Here is a 20213-nt window from a genome sequence, read left to right as displayed (position 1 = left end):
CGGAATCTGCATTTCAATATGAAACTTTTTACACTCTTACAACAAAGAACCAAAAAAACAGACAAGCAAACAAAGAAAAACAACAAAAACAAAGCCCCACTGACAACAGCACACACACCACTTCACTGGGTTATACTTGTACTGTTGACAACAGCACACACACCACTTCACTGGGTTATATTTGTATCATTGACAACAGCACACACACCACTTCACTGGGTTATATAATGATCACGTCAGGGTTACAGAGCAGTGTATTGCTGCAGGATTAATGGGTTCCAGTACTTTACCACAGTCATTTTGCTGATGGGATGCACTTTTCCCATTCTCATGGGATGTACAGTGTTGCTCCTGCTTTGCAAAGGTTAACCATTGTTTTCACGATGCTTTACAGTGTGTATATGTTGTATACGATGCATGTGGGTGCTTTACCGTGATTTCACTTTACTGCTCTTTACTATGCTTTACCAGCACACCTTTACGCAATGAGTTTGCAGTTAAACAAGATCACATTGATTTAGTGTGTCGTCTGAAAAACGCATTCAGAAACCCCAGTTAGTCCAGATTGGGGTGAAGACTGTAGAGCTGTTGCTGTGTACATGCATTAACAGCCACACCTTATACAAGTGCCCTACAGAAACACATAGCAATGTGTAATAAAGCACAGTAACAGCATGGCACAGAATGGCTAGGTGTGATAAACCAGGGGGCGCTATGGGAATGGTATAGCAGAGCCATGGAAAAAGTGCAAAGATACCCTGGTAAACGTGTATAAGGGCACACAGGTCAAGTGTAAAGATATATTAATGCTAATTCAAGGATGGGCCACAGGAGTGTGACTCATACATAAAAAACAGCTTGAAATCACATGTCAGAGTAAGAATGATATGTATTCATCATATTAGAACAGCACTAAAACTCATCAATAACAGGCTTTTCTGTTTTCTTTCACAAGACGTCTTAATGGAATTGTGTGGAGAGCTTTAACCCAAGAAGAAAGAGATAAGTATGTGATCATCGTTGTGCATCGTATTGTTACAAATCAACCAACGCATGAATAATATCTGAGGGCAACTCTGCAACGTGTCTGCATTTCAGAATAACAGAAACGAATGGAATAAGCTGAGCAGATATGGAGCTTATTCATCACATTCACTGTATGAATTCAGGGGTTTTCCAAGCTTAAAAGTGCAGGAGGAAAGTATCCATTTCACACATTCCATGTGATTAGCCCCAGCGCTGAATAGCCCCAGTGTGTATAGGTAACAAGCTTAGGTATCTCTTAATAAATTCATAGTAAAGCCAGGAATGGATCAAACGTCTGTGGAACTGGAGTCTCGTTTCTATCCCTGAAGTTTATTGAATTTGACCCCTTTTTACGCACAGCTGTTTAGCAGATTGAGGTTGTTGAATGTGTACAAGCCTCTTCAATACACTATGTATACGTAAGTAACCCTATGAAATGAGCTACATATATATATATATATATATATATATATATATATATATATATATATATATATATATATATATATATATAGACACACACACACATGCAGTAAATATAGGTCACATGTTTGTTCTTTCTTGTCTCTCCTACACTTCCACTGCTATAAGCACAGTAGTTCCAGGACTATGTCTGTCTGGATCACAGCGCGACACAGTGAAGCAGATTGTGTTGAAAGCGATCATGTCAATGCAATGCCTGGTTTAACTGTGTTCCTCCTCTAGGTTTGATAGCACTGAGCCAGTTCCCTTCAAAGAACACAAGGAAGCTCTGCTTCAGGCTCTGGACAGGCTGGGCTGGCCGATTCCCGAGGAGAGCCTGTCTGTGCTGGAGGGGGAGATAGAGACTGGGCAGGCGTATCTTCAGCAGGCCTCAGACTTACAAAACCTAGCACTGGAAACGCACTCACAATCTCAAGAGGGCAACACAGCCGTGAGTACATGGCATGTTACTGTCCTTAGCCACTGAATCGGTAGAGCTTGTAATATTGCTGAACACAGTAGATTCTTCTTGTGTTAACCGGTAATAGCTACTAGTAGCTACTGTGTGTTATTTACAAGAGACGTTTCTGGCCTAGCCTGTGTCACATGTGTTATAGTGAGTTTGGCAACTACATCTCAAGAGCTACTCCTGAACTTGGGCTAGAAAGGACTTAAAACACACAATACAATTCAACACAACATCCTCATCATCGTCATGCAAAGATAAAAGGGACCCGGCACACACAATACAATTCAACACAACATACTCATCATCATGCAAAGGGACTCGACACACACAATACAATTCAACACAATATCCTCATCATCATGCAAAGATAAAAGGGACTCGACACACACAATACAACATCCTCATCATCGTCATGCAAAGATAAAAGGGACCCGGCACACACAATACAATTCAACACAACATACTCATCATCATGCAAAGATAAAAGTGGCTCGATACACACAATACAATTCAACACAACATCCTCCTCATCATGCAAAGATAAAAGGGATCCGACACACACACAATACAATTCAACACAACATCCTCATCATCGTCATGCAAAGATAACAGGGATCCGACACACACACAATACAATTCAACACAACATCATCCTCATCATGCAAAGGGACTCGACACACACACAATACAATTCAATACAGCATCATCGTCATCATGCAAAGATAAAAGGGACCCAACACACACAATACAATTCAACACAACATACTCATCATCATGCAAAGATAAAAGTGGCTCGATACACACAATACAATTCAACACAACATCATCCTCGTCATGCAAAGATAAAAGGGACTCACGAACACAATACAATTCAGCACATCCTCGTCATCATGCAAAGATAAAAGGGACTCGACACACACACAACACAATTCAACACATCATCTTCCACATCATCCAAAGATAAAAGGACAGGAAGGAAAAATGCTGAACATTTCATTCAAGCTACTTTAGCAAAATACAAGGATTAGAGGAATAAACAGATCCCTAACCTGCCGTAACCGTGGTCTGCCTGAGAGCCTGGAGGAACCCAAATAAACAGATCCCTAACCTGCCATAACCGTGGTCTGCCTGAGAGCCTGGAGGAACCCAAATAAACAGATCCCTAACCTGCCGTAACCGTGGTCTGCCTGAGAGCCTGGAGGAACCCAAATAAACAGATCCCTAACCTGCCGTAACCGTGGTCTGCCTGAGAGCCTGGAGGAACCCAAATAAACAGATCCCTAACCTGCCGTAACCGTGGTCTGCCTGAGAGCCTGGAGGAACCCAAATAAACAGATCCCTAACCTGCCGTAACCGTGGTCTGCCTGAGAGCCTGGAGGAACCCAAATAAACAGAACCCTAACCTGCCGTAACCGTGGTCTGCCCGAGAGCCTGGAGGAACCCAAATAAACAGATCCCTAACCTGCCGTAACCGTGGTCTGCCTGAGAGCCTGGAGGAACCCAAATAAACAGATCCCTAACCTGCCGTAACCGTGGTCTGCCTGAGAGCCTGGAGGAACCCAAATAAACAGATCCCTAACCTGCCGTAACCGTGGTCTGCCTGAGAGCCTGGAGGAACCCAAATAAACAGATCCCTAACCTGCCGTAACCGTGGTCTGCCTGAGAGCCTGGAGGAACCCAAATAAACAGATCCCTAACCTGCCGTAACCGTGGTCTGCCTGAGAGCCTGGAGGAACCCAAATAAACAGATCCCTAACCTGCCGTAACCGTGGTCTGCCTGAGAGCCTGGAGGAACCCAAATAAACAGATCCCTAACCTGCCGTAACCGTGGTCTGCCTGAGAGCCTGGAAGAATCATAAGTATTACCAAATGACTGTGGTGTGCTTTGAAATCAAATATGAAGCAAAACCCCACACAGTCATCACTCATTAAGATATTAAAACTTAGAAGACTATCTGTGGCAGTCATGTGTTAATGTGCTGATGTGCTTCAGACTCTTACTGTGCTGATGTGCTTCAGACTCTTACTGTGCTGATGTACTTCATACTCTTACTGTGCTGATGTGCTTCAGACTCTTACTGTGCTGATGTGCTTCATACTCTTACTGTGCTGATGTGCTTCATACTCTTACTGTGCTGATGTGCTTCAGACTCTTACTGTGCTGATGTGCTTGAGGCTGTTACTGTGCTGATGTGCTTCAGACTCTTACTGTGCTGATGTGCTTCAGACTCTTACTGTGCTGATGTGCTTCAGACTCTTACTGTGCCGATGTGCTTCAGACTCTTACTGTGCCGATGTGCTTCATACTCTTACTGTGCTGATGTACTTCATACTCTTACTGTGCTGATGTGCTTCAGACTCTTACTGTGCTGATGTGCTTCATACTCTTACTGTGCTGAAGTGCTTCATACTCTTACTGTGCTGAAGTGCTTCATACTCTTACTGTGCTGATGTCCTTCAGACTCTTACTGTGCTGATGTGCTTCATACTCTTACTGTGCTGATGTGCTTCATACTCTTACTGTGCTGATGTGCTTCAGACTCTTACTATGCTGATGTGCTTTATTATAGTATATACAAATATTATATATCTTATTGTTCTTTAAGATACAGGATGGATTTTCCATGAGTGGACACTAACAATATTGTTTAACAAACCTAACCTAACAAAACTGCATGTTTTTGCATAATAATAATAATAAATAATAATAATAATAATAGTAATAATAACAATATGACATCCCCTGCCACGCTGCAAATACAAAATTAGAGCAAGACTACGAAAACAAGCACTGTATAAACATGTAGCATTGCATTCTGATACTCTCAATAGCTTTCAATCCAAACCATGTGTCAGTTGTCAGCTGATTGAATGAGCTCTTACCTGTAAAATATGCATGTCCATATAACTGCAGATTCTTAATAGGTTGTGTAAAAGAATATCCTTTTTTAAGCTTCATCATAACTGGATAAGCGGTTCTGTAGATAAATGATAAGTGCGACAGACAGACAGACAGACAGACAGACAGACTCATCTCACTGCTTTTAACCTGCACTGAGTGTTAAGAAAGCAAGCCTCTTGCACATGGCTGAAGAGTCATGCTCGTTTTAGTGTTAAGAAAGCAAGCCTCTTGCACATGGCTGAAGAGTCATGCTCGTTTTAGTGTTAAGAAAGCAAGCCTCTTGCACATGGCTGAAGAGTCATGCTCGTTTTAGTGTTAAGAAAGCAAGCCTCTTGCACATGGCTGAAGAGTCATGCTCGTTTTAGTGTTAAGAAAGCAAGCCTCTTGCACATGGCTGAAGAGTCATGCTTGTTTTAGTTCGTTCAGGGTCACTCAAATGGACCTGAAACAGATATTTAATCTAACTGCTGTTCGTTTAGCCTGGGGATCACAAGCACCCCCCAAGCAGTTAACGTTCCTTTTGTTAAGGTTTGTGGACAAAATTCCTGACCTGAAAACCCTGTCATGAAACAGCCCTTATAAAAGTTTCCCATAGTGAAAATGAGACTTTGTGATTTCAGCCCAAGTCACATGACCACCACTCCAAGTGCTCAAAGCTCAGCAAATATCACTTAGATTGCTGACAATACTGCTGGCTGAGGAAAACTAACATTCTTCAGTGTGAAGACAGAAGATGGGATTGTGCAACATGCACACTGCATCATAAAGTGTAGAATTGAAATGTAGGGTTCCTCCTGTATGTATACCTTAACAAGTTTTAATAATCCAGGCACTTCTTTGTATAAAATCCACTTTCCGATGCTTAGCTAGACCAGGAAAGCTGCAAGGTGAAATGTGATCTTTCATAGTAATGGGTTCACATCCCTTCGGCTTTCTGTTCAACATGCTGTAAAGATGATTGTATTCTCCCTGTTTGTACAGGAAGAAAAGATCCAAGGCAGCAATGTGTTCAGAGCCAGTGCAGGAGAGAAAAGGGTCCTGGACACACTAAGAGGCCAGCGGGCCATTGCCAGGGCAGAGGCGGATGGCTTTTATTACCCAGGTAATGACTATTATTATGATCTCCTTTCAAATAAAAGCATATAGCATCATAATTACAAAACTCAGTGGTGTGTCTGGTATATTAAAATAGCCAGTGTTGGGTCCTCATGTGGCTCACCTGGTAAAGCATGGCCATGTGGAGTTGCCAGTCTTCGCTTGTGACTCAGAAGGGAGTGTCTCATAGGCTCTGGCACTCCCATGGGTTAGGGAGGCAAAACTAGCAGAGACTGTTTCTCCTCATCGTGCTGCAGGGAACCCTGCTGGCCAGACGCCCAGTGAGCTCAGAGTGGACACCTGCAGGTCTGGCCTTTGTCCTCCAGAGGCCAGTAGCTCGCTGACATCTGCTTTTGAGTTCCTGGGTGTAAAAGAGGAAGCTGGCTCGGTCGTGGGATCGGAGGACGCCCACTGAACCGTCAGTTCTCGGGGGTAAAAAAATTGGGCAGTCTTCTTATTATAAATTATCTTATTCGCTGAGCTTTCACGGCTTGATGAAATACGTTTCTCACCCTGCACATTAACACACTTGGTGATAAATGGTGTGATGAAATTTTTTCTCACCCTGCACATTAACACACACTTGGTGATAAATGGTGTGATGAAATTTTTTCTCACCCTGCACATTAACACACACTTGGTGATAAACGGTGTGATGAAATTTTTTCTCACCCTGCACATTAACACACACTTGGTGATAAACGGTGTAATGAAATTTTTTCTCACCCTGCACATTAACAGTGAAGTCCATTAAAATGATACAGCTGAAGTGCCAGACTCCTACATGTATGGGAGGGACTTAACCCCATGAGTCAGAGGTGAGGTAGCATTTAAAATACAACTCTCCGTACTGATATGAAACTGGCGAACAGCAGACCTCATTGCATTGAGAGTGACCAATAAATTAAATGTATGATTTCATACTCAGCAATCTAGTCTTACATTTAGAAGATTTATTTACAGCATCTTGCATTTTACTAAACACAAATACATTGTTCTAAATAATAGAGCACCATCTCCCTTTTATAGATCAGATTAATGTTGACGCACCTTGCTTTTGAAATGAGGAAAAAAAAAGTAATCACAGATCCAGGGAATTTATAGGTTGACTATAACAATGCAAGAAATGAAAAAGAAAAAAATGCAGCTCAAAACACATCAAGTGAGAAATATCCTGTGCAGTACCACTGTACCACAAAACAAAATAACATCACTGTACCACAAAACAAAATAACACCACTGTACCACAAAACAAAATAACACCACTACACCACAAAACAAAATAACACCACTGTACCACAAAACAAAATAACACCACTACACCACAAAACAAAATAACACCACTGTACCACAAAACAAAATAACACCACTGTACCACAAAACAAAATAACACCACTACACCACAAAACAAAATAACACCACTACACCACAAAACAAAATAACACCACTACACCACAAAACAAAATAACACCACTGTACCACAAAACAAAATAACACCACTGCACCACAAAACAAAATAACACCACTGCACCACAAAACAAAATAACACCACTACACCACAAAACAAAATAACGCCACTGTACCACAAAACAAAATAACACCACTGTACCACAAAACAAAATAACACCACTGTACCACAAAACAAAATAACACCACTACACCACAAAACAAAATAACACCACTACACCACAAAACAAAATAACACCACTGCACCACAAAACAAAATAACACCACTGCACCACAAAACAAAATAACACCACTGCACCACAAAACAAAATAACACCACTGCACCACAAAACAAAATAACACCACTGTACCACAAAACAAAATAACACCACTACACCAAAAAACAAAATAACACCACTGTACCACAAAACAAAATAACACCACTACACCACAAAACAAAATAACACCACTGTACCACAAAACAAAATAACACCACTGCACCACAAAACAAAATAACACCACTGCACCACAAAACAAAATAACACCACTACACCACAAAACAAAATAACACCACTGTACCACAAAACAAAATAACACCACTGTACCACAAACCAAAATAACACCACTACACCACAAAACAAAATAATGCCACTGTACCACAAAACAAAATAACGCCACTGTACCACAAAACAAAATAACGCCACTGTACCACAAAACAAAATAACACCACTGTACCACAAAACAAAATAACACCACTGCACCACAAAACAAAATAACACCACTGCACCACAAAACAAAATAACACCACTACACCAAAAAACAAAATAACACCACTGTACCACAAAACAAAATAACACCACTGTACCACAAAACAAAATAACACCACTGTACCACAAAACAAAATAACGCCACTGTACCACAAAACAAAATAACACCACTGTACCACAAAACAAAATAACACCACTGCACCACAAAACAAAATAACACCACTGCACCACAAAACAAAATAACACCACTACACCAAAAAACAAAATAACACCACTGTACCACAAAACAAAATAACACCACTGTACCACAAAACAAAATAACACCACTACACCACAAAACAAAATAACGCCACTGTACCACAAAACAAAATAACACCACTGCACCACAAAACAAAATAACACCACTGTACCACAAAACAAAATAACACCACTGTACCACAAAACAAAATAACACCACTACACCACAAAACAAAATAACACCACTGCACCACAAAACAAAATAACACCACTGCACCACAAAACAAAATAACACCACTGTACCACAAAACAAAATAACACCACTGCACCACAAAACAAAATAACACCACTACACTACAAAACAAAATAGCACCATTGTACCACAAAAGAAAATAACACCACTACACCACAAAACAAAATAACACCACTGTACCACAAAACAAAATAACACCACTGTACCACAAAACAAAATAACACCACTACACCACAAAACAAAATAACGCCACTGTACCACAAAACAAAATAACGCCACTGCACCACAAAACAAAATAACGCTACTGCACCACAAAACAAAGTAACGCTACTGCACCACAAAACAAAATAACACCACTGCACCACAAAACAAAATAACACCACTACACCACAAAACAAAATAACACCACTACACCACAAAACAAAATAACACCACTACACCACAAAACAAAATAACACCACTACACCACAAAACAAAATAACACCACTAAACACACACTGCATAGAGCTGTACAATTACTTTAAAATGTCTTCAAAGAAAAAGACACCAGCTACATCAATGATCAGAAATATTTCTGCTAAAGATCACTCTGTCCAGTACAAGAAGGGGACATTTCACATGCCTGCTGTTATTTTTATATGTGTTTATGTTTTTATTTTGTCTGATAATTCACTGATGGTGAAAATAGAATGTCTTTAAAAGGGTCATAAAAAATATTCAACAATTCAGCATTTCCCGTATTTCAGGCAAACATTTCAATATTTCATTATTTGTTTTATAACACTGTAATAATTTTTTTTTATTTTTTTTGTTCCTGGGTAGTAAGTGTTATTTCCTAATTGCTTATGCCTCAAAAGTATAGAAAATGGCTATTATTCCCCACAAACTTTGCTTTTGTGACCAGGACAGTGATATTTCAAAATATCACTATTTCTAATGGGAAAATAGGCAAATGTGTGTCTTTTCGTTCACATAAAGTCAGAAAAAAACAACATATGAATCCAAGTTAACATGTATTTATACTAAAGTAATACAAAGATGACTACAAAGGATTTAGAAGCGAGTAGTTTTTGGAGATTTACGATCATAGGGTAAATACAGTATAATCGTAAATCTCGAAAATGAGTTTTTGAAATTATTCTGGAAAGCTGAACCACTCTGAAATGTTGTGATATTACGAATGTGTGGTCACATTTTATTATTATTTTTTGTAGGATTCGTTCATTTATGGTTTGTCAGAAAAAAAAGATAAAAAAACTATTAATTGAATATGTTTGTTTTCAGGTACAGTGACAAAATGCATTGGCTCCAAAAAGGCTATTGTTAGTTTCAGCAATGGAGATACCCAGATTACACCACTAGGGCTTCTGATTCCCATTGGAGGTGCTCTCCCTTGCCCACCACTGCAGGTAAGCACCTAGACAGCATGATACCACTCGAATGTGGGTCTGACTGCCCGTATACTACGCCAGGCAGCATCTTCTGGCCATGCTCCTCTCTTCAGTTCTGTATCATCAGTAGAAGCAGGAGATTTACCAGCTTGGATCTGATCTGTGCTGGTGCAGAAAACATACAAATACACTGACAACGTGCTGGTGTAAAAAACATAGAAATACACTGACAACGTACTGGTGTAGAAAACACACAAATACACTGACAACGTACTGGTGTAGAAAACACACAAATACACTGACAACGTACTGGTGTAGAAAACACACAAATACACTGACAACGTACTGGTGTAGAAAACATACAGATTAGTACCTGCAATACTATATTTATTGTAAATATCAAAAGACTATACATAAAAAAAAATAAAAAAAACAAATTGCTGTCTAATTATATGTACAGCTATGGCCAAAAGTATTTCATCACCTAGAATTTTAGGATTGAGACATAATTTAAAAAAAAAAGTATATATATATATATATATATATATAATATATATATATATATATATATATATAATATAAAATTTAGATATTTTATTTAACATCATGCAATCAAAGAAACTACAAAAAGATATCGCACAAGTCTACTGGAAGCCATAATGCTAGTACAGTAATATTCATGTTAGATTTCGAAATGTCACATTTTAAAGTGTTTGTTAGTTTTTCCTAACTATATGGAAAACTAAAAAGCTGCGGTGTGTAATTCAATATGTTAACGTAATATTATTCAGCAGCTTTCATTCCACTTTGTGAAGCACAAGTAGAGAAGTCTAGGCGGATGCAAACCTTTGGGCCAGAGCTGTATGTTACAATTATAACTTTAACATCATGACATGAATTCCTAACTTGGGCTCATGAACAAATACACAGAAAGTGCCTTTCTGCCAAGTTTACTATTTCCTTGGACTGATTATGTGCACAAACATTGTGTTTTGAGTCAGAATGATAGTCCCTATAGATACATTGTGAAAATAGAGACATCTGCCTAGAATTATTCTAATGATCAAGGTGCATAACTGACCAGCAGTGGTGTGAGCCCTTGTAAAGACAGTCCATAACAACGCCTGCCTTTTAAAGAGCCCTCTATTCCAGAGCCCTTGTAAAGACAGTTCATAACAATGCCTGCCTTTTAAAGAGCCCTCTATTCCAGAGCCCTTGTAAAGACAGTTCATAACAACGCCTGCCTTTTAAAGAGCCCTCTATTCCACTCAAACAGTCTCTCCACACTTTGACGAGCAAAAGAGCACAATACAAGTGATTGCAATAATTAGGCCTTGATAAGACTTTATTTTGATTTCAGGTGAAAGTCAGTTTGAGCAGGACCCTCTGGGAGCTCTAATTTGAGGTCCTCTGTTGCTTTCCTCAGGTTGGAGATTTTGTATTTGTTCGAAGTGGGACTGACTGTGCCGGAGAGTGCTATGTCCCTGGTATTGTTATAGCAACCCCACAACGAGGCAAATCAACAGATAAATTCTACATGGTTCTGAAATACAACAACAAACAAGTAGGTCCAGTTTACTGAATTGAAAATAAAGAACTAAAAAGAGCAGACCTCTCTCCAAGCATCGTGTCATTACTTTCTCATTCAAACTGGCAGATTGTTTTCTTTGTGCTTCAGCAGTTTCTTGTGAGTCTAAACCACTCATAAATGAAGGGGGCTCGGGGTTATCATATTGAGGTAATCTTTAGAAAAAACACAATGATTGGTTCTCCGAAATGGCTGCCATCGGTTTCAAACTGCACACTTGTTCTAAAAAAAGAGATACCTACTATTATATAGATCAGACGTACTGTATATTACAAATGACACGTTAGTGATTTAAAGGTTACAAATCTGGAACAGGAGCTTGTAGAGATGCATGGTATTGTATTTTAATAGTTTACGTTATTGGCACACAGGCAAACAGATTTGCCTGTAACTGTGTTCTCTGCAACAAGGGGATCTGCTAAGCTCCTCGTGTCTTACAGATTCTGAAGCAAAGCATTCAGTTACTGTGAAAATCATGCAGTTATTGAGAACATAAGAACATAAGAAAGTTTACAAACGAGAGGAGGCCATTCGGCCCATCTTGCTCGTTTGGTTGTTAGTAGCTTATTGATCCCAGAATCTCATCAAGCAGCTTCTTGAAGGATCCCAGGGTGTCAGCTTCAACAACATTACTGGGGAGTTGATTCCAGACCCTCACAATTCTCTGTGTAAAAAAGTGTCTCCTATTTTCTGTTCTGAATGCCCCTTTTTTCTAATCTCCATTTGTGACCCCTGGTCCTTGTTTCTTTTTTCAGGCTGAAAAAGTCCCTTGGGTCGACACTGTCAATACCTTTTAGAATTTTGAATGCTTGAATTAGGTCGCCACGTAGTCTTCTTTGTTCAAGACTGAACAGATTCAATTCTTTTAGCCTGTCTGCATATGACATGCCTTTTTAAGCCCGGAATAATTCTGGTCGCTCTTCTTTGCACTCTTTCTAGAGCAGCAATATCTTTTTTATAGCGAGGTGACCAGAACTGCACACAATATTCAAGATGAGGTCTTACTAGTGCATTGTACAGTTTTAACATTACTTCCCTTGATTTAAATTCAACACTTTTCACAATGTATCCGAGCATCTTGTTAGCCTTTTTTATAGCTTCCCCACATTGCCTAGATGAAGACATTTCTGAGTCAACAAAAACTCCTAGGTCTTTTTCATAGATTCCTTCTCCAATTTCAATATCTCCCATATGATATTTATAATGTACATTTTTATTTCCTGCGTGCAGTACCTTACACTTTTCTCTATTAAATGTAATTTGCCATGTGTCTGCCCAGTTCTGAATCTTGTCTAGATCATTTTGAATGACCTTTGCTGCTGCAACAGTGTTTGCCACTCCTCCTACTTTTGTGTCGTCTGCAAATTTAACAAGTTTGCTTACTATACCAGAATCTAAATCATTAATGTAGATTAGGAATAGCAGAGGACCTAATACTGATCCCTGTGGTACACCGCTGGTTACCACACTCCATTCTGAGGTTTTTCCTCTAATCAGTACTTTCTGTTTTCTACATGTTAACCACTCCCTAATCCATGTACATGTGTTTCCTTGAATTCCAACTGCGTTCAGTTTGAGAATTAATCTTTTGTGCGGGACTTTGTCAAAAGCTTTCTGGAAATCTAAATAAACCATGTCATATGCTTTGCAATTATCCATTATCGATGTTGCATCCTCAAAAAAATCAAGCAAGTTAGTTAGGCACGATCTCCCTTTCCTAAAACCATGTTGACTGTCTCCCAGGACCCTGTTACCATATAGGTAATTTTCCATTTTGGATCTTATTATAGTTTCCATAAGTTTGCATATAATAGAAGTCAGGCTTACTGGTCTGTAGTTACCTGGTTCAGTTTTGTTTCCCTTTTTGTGGATCGGTATTACGTTTGCAATTTTCCAGTCTGTCGGTACCACCCCTGTGTCAAGAGACTGCTGCATGATCTTGGTTAGCGGTTTGTAAATTACTTCTTTCATTTCTTTGAGTACTATTGGGAGGATCTCGTCCGGCCCAGGGGATTTGTTTATTTTAAGAGCTCCTAGTCCCTTTAACACTTCTGCCTCAGTTATGCTAAAGTTATTTAAAACTGGATAGGAACTGGATGACATGTGGGGCATGTTGTCAGTATCTTCCTTTGTAAAAACTTGTGAAAAGTAATCATTTAACATATTTGCTATTTTTTTTTCTTCCTCTACGATTTTGCCATTTGTATCTCTTAAACATTTAATCTCCTCTTTGAATGTTCTCTTGCTGTTGTAATATTGGAAAAACATTTTGGAATTGGTTTTAGCTCCCTTAGCAATGTTCATTTCTATTTCTCTCTTGGCCTTTCTAACTTCCTTTTTGACTTGCGTTTGCAGTTCCGTGTACTCTTTCTGCGTACTTTCTTTTCGGTCCTTTTTTAATGCTCTGTAAAGTGCCTTTTTTCGCTGAATATTTTTTTTAATTGATCTATTAAACCATTTTGGCAATTTAGTTTTACATTTAGATTTGTCTACTTTAGGGATGTAATTGTTTTGCGCCTCTAGTACTACATTTTTGAAGAACAACCATCCTTCTTCTGTGGGTGTTTTCTCTATTTTACTCCAATCTACTTCTGTTAGTCTCTGTTTCATGCCTTCATAGTTTGCTTTTCTAAAATTGTAAACCTTAGCTTTAGTCTTTACTTTTGGGGATTTAAAAAACACTTCAAATGAGACCATGTTGTGGTCTGAGTTTGCCAGTGGTTCTCTGACCTCTGTTTTAGTTATTCTATCTTCGTTATTTGAAAAGACTAAATCAAGGCATGATTGTGTTAGGAAGCAGTCATTTGTCATTTCCACCATTTCTATTTCATCCTTCGTGCTACCCACCGGGTTTTCCCATTTTATTTGGGGGAAGTTGAAATCCCCCATTAGTATGGCTTCTCCTTTGCTACACACATTTCTAATGTCATTGTATAACAGATTATTGTGCTCACTGTCTGAATCTGGCGGTCTATAGCATGCTCCTATTATTATGCCTTTTGAATTTTTGTCTGTTATTCTGACCCATATTGATTCGGTTTTATTTTCTTTGTCCAGGTTTAACACCTGGGCTTCAAGACTGTTTCTTATGTATAGCGCTACCCCTCCTCCTCTTCTGTCCTGCCTGTCTTTCCTATACAGTGTATACCCACAAATATTATATTCGTCCCCATCACTCTCAGATAACCACGTTTCTGTAACACCTATCACATCATAGTTACCTGTTAGTGCAGTAGCTTCAAGTTCTAGAATTTTGTTTCTGATACTTCTAGCATTTAGATAAATACATTTAATGGTTGTCTTACCTGAGTTGTTGTTCTTGTTTTGATGCGGTCTCCCTTCTGTTTTTTTGTTGATTTCTCCCCCCTTCCTTTCTAGTTTAAATGCTTCCGAACCTGCTCGAGGATCTTTTCTCCGAGTAGACTGGTTCCCTTGTTATTTAAATGCAGTCCATCCCGTCTATACAGATAGTCCTCGTTGTAGAATGTGGTCCAATGATCAAGATAGGTGAAGCCTTCCCGTGTGCACCACGTCTTCAGCCATGCGTTTTGATTAATTATTTCCAGCTGTCCATATGGTCCTTTGCAAGGTGCGGGTAGTATACCAGAAAATACCACAGTTTTGGTTTTCTCTTTTAATTTCCTTCCTAGCTCTCTGAATTTGTTTTGCAGGGATTTTGGTCTGTCTCTTCCAATGTTGTTTGTACCGATGTGGACGACTACTACCGGGTCCTCTCCTGTTCGTTCTAGGAGCCTGTCCACGTTCTCAGTGATGTGCTTGACCGAGGCTCCCGGAAGGCAGCACACTGTTGTAGTAAGGGGGTCCAAACTGCGAACTGAACTTGCTGTGTTTCTCAATATGGAGTCCCCAACAATCATGACCTCCCTTCTTTTTGCTGTCTGGTCACCACTGTCAATGGGGTCCTGGATGTTGTTCCTTTCATTCTCTTGTTGTTGGTTCTGCTCATCACAATTCTGAAGTGACTCAAATCTGTTGGTTGTTTTGATTTCTGGTGGTTGTGTTTGACGAAGTTTCTTTTTTTCCCTGCTTCTGCCTACCTGAACCCAGCTGTTCTGACCTTCTATCTCCCTGGTGGCTTTCATTCTGTTAGGGGTGATGCAGACTTCCATGAATTGTGGGTGTGCCAGTTCCTCAAGATCCTGTTGCTGTCTCACTTCCTCCAGCTCCATTTCTAGCATACTTACTAGTTTATGCAAATCCTGGATCGCGCGGCACTTTACGCACACTTGGTTTAGCTCCGCTGGGTTTTCTCGGATTTCCCACATCAAGCAGGTGTCACAGATTACTGGCTTGAAGACCAGGTTGAGGGTTTTTTTTTTTTTTTTTAAGTTTAGTTTCTTCTGCAGCCGTCAACCTGCTTTCAAACTGCTTCGAAACTGCTCTGTACTTTTCCACGCCTGTACTTCTCCCACTCGCTGTCGCTTCCACTCGCTGTCGCTGGGAAGACTGCCTCGTTTAACTGCGTTGTTCTGCTGTGCTGTCGGCTCCTCCCCTCGCCCGTGTCTCAAAACGGCGCTGAATTTGAATCAGCTGCTCCGAGTTTCAGCTTGTTTGTTATCAGAAAAACACACACGGCTGTTTGACTTTGAGCTGCTGCTGTGTTTCCCCAATGTCCTCTGTTTTCTGATTAAAGCAATTCAAGATGCAATTTCTCCTTTCTGCTTCGAAACTGCTCTGTACTTTTCCACGCCTGTACTTCTCCCACTCGCTGTCGCTTCCACTCGCTGTCGCTGGGAAGACTGCGAGCAATTATGTGTTGGGTAATCATCTTCCAATGCTAGGAAAGCTCTTTGAAAAACATGACTGAAAATGCATGTTCAAAATAAAAATGATTGCTCTATAGGGAAAAGTATAGTAATAAACAGACATTCTTTAATTGGAGGCTTTCTTTCTCATTATGGTTTTGCTGTTCAGCTGGGTTCAGCTGCTCTTCTTGCACTGCATTTGAAACCCAATGAAATCCCCTCACCCAGCTTTTGTCTGAAAGGGTTCAGAATGTTCAGAAATGTGTTTTTATCTTCAGTACAACATTAGAATATGAATAATTTCCCTATATTAAAAAAAAAAAATAGTCTTTTATTTTATAGAACTGTCCGTTAGTTATTAACAAGGATCCTAGTTTTACACAATAACCCCCCCTCCTCCCAAATTCTCAGATAAAAAACACTAAAGTCTGCATTATTTCACAATTAAAATAAAAGGCTAAAATTGAGTTGCCCCCTGTCACATTGTAAGATACACAAACAGTACTACTGAATAACAGTTAACACAGGACGTATTTATTGAGGCACTTTCAAATTCTAAGGAAGTTAGAAGCTTACCAGTGCCATCAATCAATAATATAAACAAACTTACCATTTTACTTTTAACATTACAATGTGTCTGTGTAGGAACAACACAAACCAAAACATAGTGTTCATGTGAGTTTATCTCCGAGCTAGTCTTTATCATCTGGACAGCTATTGCCAAACTCCTGGACCTGATGTTTAGGGTGCTTTTGATAATCCATTGATGAACTCCTTGTTAGTTATTAATAAATCCATGTTAGTTATTAATAGTAATTCATTGATGAAATCCTTGTTAGTTATTAATAGTAATTAATTGATGAAATCCTTGTTAGTTATTTATAGTAATTAATTGATGAAATCCTTGTTAGTTATTAATAGTAATTAATTGATGAAATCCTTGTTAGTTATTAATAGTAATTAATTGATGAAATCCTTGTTAGTTATTAATAGTAATTAATTGATGAAATCCTTGTTAGTTATTAATAGTAATTCATTGATGAAATCCATGTTAGTTATTAATAGTAATTAATTGATGAAATCCATGTTAGTTATTTATAGTAATTCATTGATGAACTCCTTGTTAGTTATTAATAGTAATTCATTGATGAACTCCTTGTTAGTTATTAATAGTAATTCATTGATGAACTCCTTGTTAGTTATTAATAGTAATTCATTGATGAACTCCTTGTTCTTATGCCATAATATTCATTGATGCAATCCAATAGTATAGTGTGTTGTTAGTTATTAATAGTAATCCATTGATGAAATCCATGTTAGTTATTAATAGTAATTCATTGATGAACTCCTTGTTAGTTATTTATAGTAATTCATTGATGAAATCCTTGTTAGTTATTAATAGTAATTAATTGATGAAATCCTTGTTAGTTATTAATAGTAATTAATTGATGAAATCCTTGTTAGTTATTAATAGTAATTAATTGATGAAATCCTTGTTAGTTATTAATAGTAATCCATTGATGAAATCCTTGTTAGTTATTAATAGTAATTCATTGATGAACTCCTTGTTAGTTATTTATAGTAATTCATAGATGAAATCCTTGTTAGTTATTAATAGTAATTCATTGATGAAATCCATGTTAGTTATTAATAGTAATCCATTGATGAAATCCATGTTCAATGACATGTTCTACTGTTCCAGGAGGTTTTGCTGCGCAGCGGGATTGTTAAAACTAGCCAGACAAGGTATGCCCTGGCCTGCCGTTACATAAGAGAATGCCAGATGATCTCTCACACAATGTAAGTATTACCTGGTGAAGAATAACAACAATATAAAGGATTAATGTTCGCAGTTAAAACTGTAGGGATATTATGTAATAAACGAAGACAGGAAATAAGATTTTTTTTATAAGCTGCAAATGCATGACTGTTGGATTTTTACTAATATGATAATTAGTTCTTATTTTCTTTAGCAATTATTCCATTTTGATATAGTATATATGTAATTTAAATTAATATAGAACACGTATGGTAAACAGTGATTCAACATTCATCAAATGGTATTCTGCCACAACATATCAGATTTCAGCTATGGCATTATTCTGGCATTATTATGAGATGATTAAGATCAGACAACAATATATCAATATACCAATCAGAAATAGACCAGCATCACACAGTGTGAGAGTCATGTCCTTATTACCAGCAATCTATACTTAATACTTAATATGCTTAATTTTAGGACTGAGAGGTATAGAATTGCGACACCTTATATACAGTACTCCTTATAAGGAGTATTCACCCCCCTTGGACGTTTTCAGAGTTTGTTGTGTTACAACCTGATATCTTGATGCATTTAAGTGGGATTTTTTTTATTTTATTTACACAACCCACTCAACACTTTCAGTGTGTGAAAAAAATGGGGGGAGGTGGGGGGGGGGGGGGGGGGGGGGGGGGGGCGGGGGGTGGGGGGGGGGGGGGGGGCGGGGGGGGGTGGGGGGGGTGGGGGGGGGGGGGGGGGGGGGGAGAGGGGGGGGGGAGGGGGGGGGGGAGGGGGTGGGGGGGGGGGGGGGGAGGGGGGGGGGGTGGGGGGGGGGGGGGGGGGGGGGGGTTGCGGGGGGGGGTGTGGGGGGGGGGGTGGGGGGGCGTGGGGGGTTGGGGGGTGGGGGGGCGGGGGGGGGGGGGGGGGGTCCCACAGTGGGGGGGCAAAGATACTACCATGAAGACCAAGGGGGGTGGTGGGGGGGGGGAATATCCACTTCGTCAGCCAGTCAAGTCGATCATTAAGAGTTAAGGTACTACGGACCTCCAGAATCTGCTTGACCAGGCCTCCTGCCCAAACTGAGCAGCCGGCAAGACGGGCATTGGTCAGAGAATCCACCAAAGAGGCCATGACACCTCTAAAAGCGACACAGCGGTTCCATGGCTGGGATATGAGAAAATGTCCATGTGTCAACGTAGCTGGAGATACTCCACAAATCTGGCTTGTTGGAAAAATAAAACCATTCTGAAGATTGAATTTGCAAAAGGCTGTGGGCGTCTGAACAGATGTGGCAAAATTTTTTTTGTGGTCTGACAAAACTAAAATTGATGTTTTTGGCCTAAATGCAAAGCATAATGTCTGGTGCAAACCCAACACAGCACAACATTCCCAGGTAACCCCCATCCCTACTGTGAAGCATGGTGTTGGCAGCATCATGCTATGGGGATTCTTTTCATCGGCAGGGACTGGGAAGCTTGTCAGGGTGGATTGCAAAATGGATGGAGCTAAATACAAGGCATTCCTTATGTCCTTTTTGCCAGACATCTGCAAGTCTCTCTTATATAGGCGCTGTTTGTCAGCTTGTTGTGATGCGTGCTGTTTAGGGTGTGGTTTCCTGTCAGGACTGAGATTCCTTTTCTTTTTCTTATGCTCAGCATCTTCCTGCTTCACTCCAGCTTTCCCCTCTCACCGGAATGGTGAACCTATGCGATCCTGCAAGCAAAACCCAAAACTGCTTATAAAGGAAATAAGACATGCATTTCCATTGCCATTTAAATTAAAAATGCTTGGTGGAAACAACATATCAATCTTTTGCCACACTGAAGGCCCACAGAGAAAGCATCAATGGACATCTTCAGACACTAAGAAATATAATAACGCATGGAAAACAGAATTTAGAATAAGTACCAGAAGGCTGGCATTTGTGCATATTAAAATGACTGCTGGATACAGTATTACCATGTTCTGACTACAATTAGAAAATGTGCTGCATACATCCACTCTCTCAGTGTTTTAATGTAGCTTCACTTTCTCAGTATTTTAATGGAG

At 39.5% G+C, this 20213-nt stretch overlaps 1 protein-coding gene across 1 annotated transcript in view; it reads left to right on the top strand.

The window, feature by feature from the left end:
* The window catches only part of LOC121321118 (von Willebrand factor A domain-containing protein 3B-like), a 94808-nt gene that overhangs the window by 24370 nt on the left and 50225 nt on the right, over positions 1 to 20213 (top strand). Inside the window, exons 21-27 of the mRNA XM_041260021.1 lie at positions 956 to 1006; positions 1732 to 1939; positions 5841 to 5961; positions 9942 to 10066; positions 11475 to 11612; positions 18105 to 18202; positions 19230 to 19359. Of these exons, the coding sequence (XP_041115955.1) occupies positions 956 to 1006; positions 1732 to 1939; positions 5841 to 5961; positions 9942 to 10066; positions 11475 to 11612; positions 18105 to 18202; positions 19230 to 19359 (871 nt within the window). The remainder of the gene's footprint in view (positions 1 to 955; positions 1007 to 1731; positions 1940 to 5840; positions 5962 to 9941; positions 10067 to 11474; positions 11613 to 18104; positions 18203 to 19229; positions 19360 to 20213) is intronic.

This window comes from Polyodon spathula, chromosome 9 (genome assembly GCF_017654505.1).
Source record: "Polyodon spathula isolate WHYD16114869_AA chromosome 9, ASM1765450v1, whole genome shotgun sequence".
Classification (NCBI taxonomy): domain Eukaryota; kingdom Metazoa; phylum Chordata; class Actinopteri; order Acipenseriformes; family Polyodontidae; genus Polyodon; species Polyodon spathula.
The sequence above is the reverse complement of the archived record's forward strand: the minus strand, read 5'-3'. Positions and strand labels throughout refer to the sequence as shown.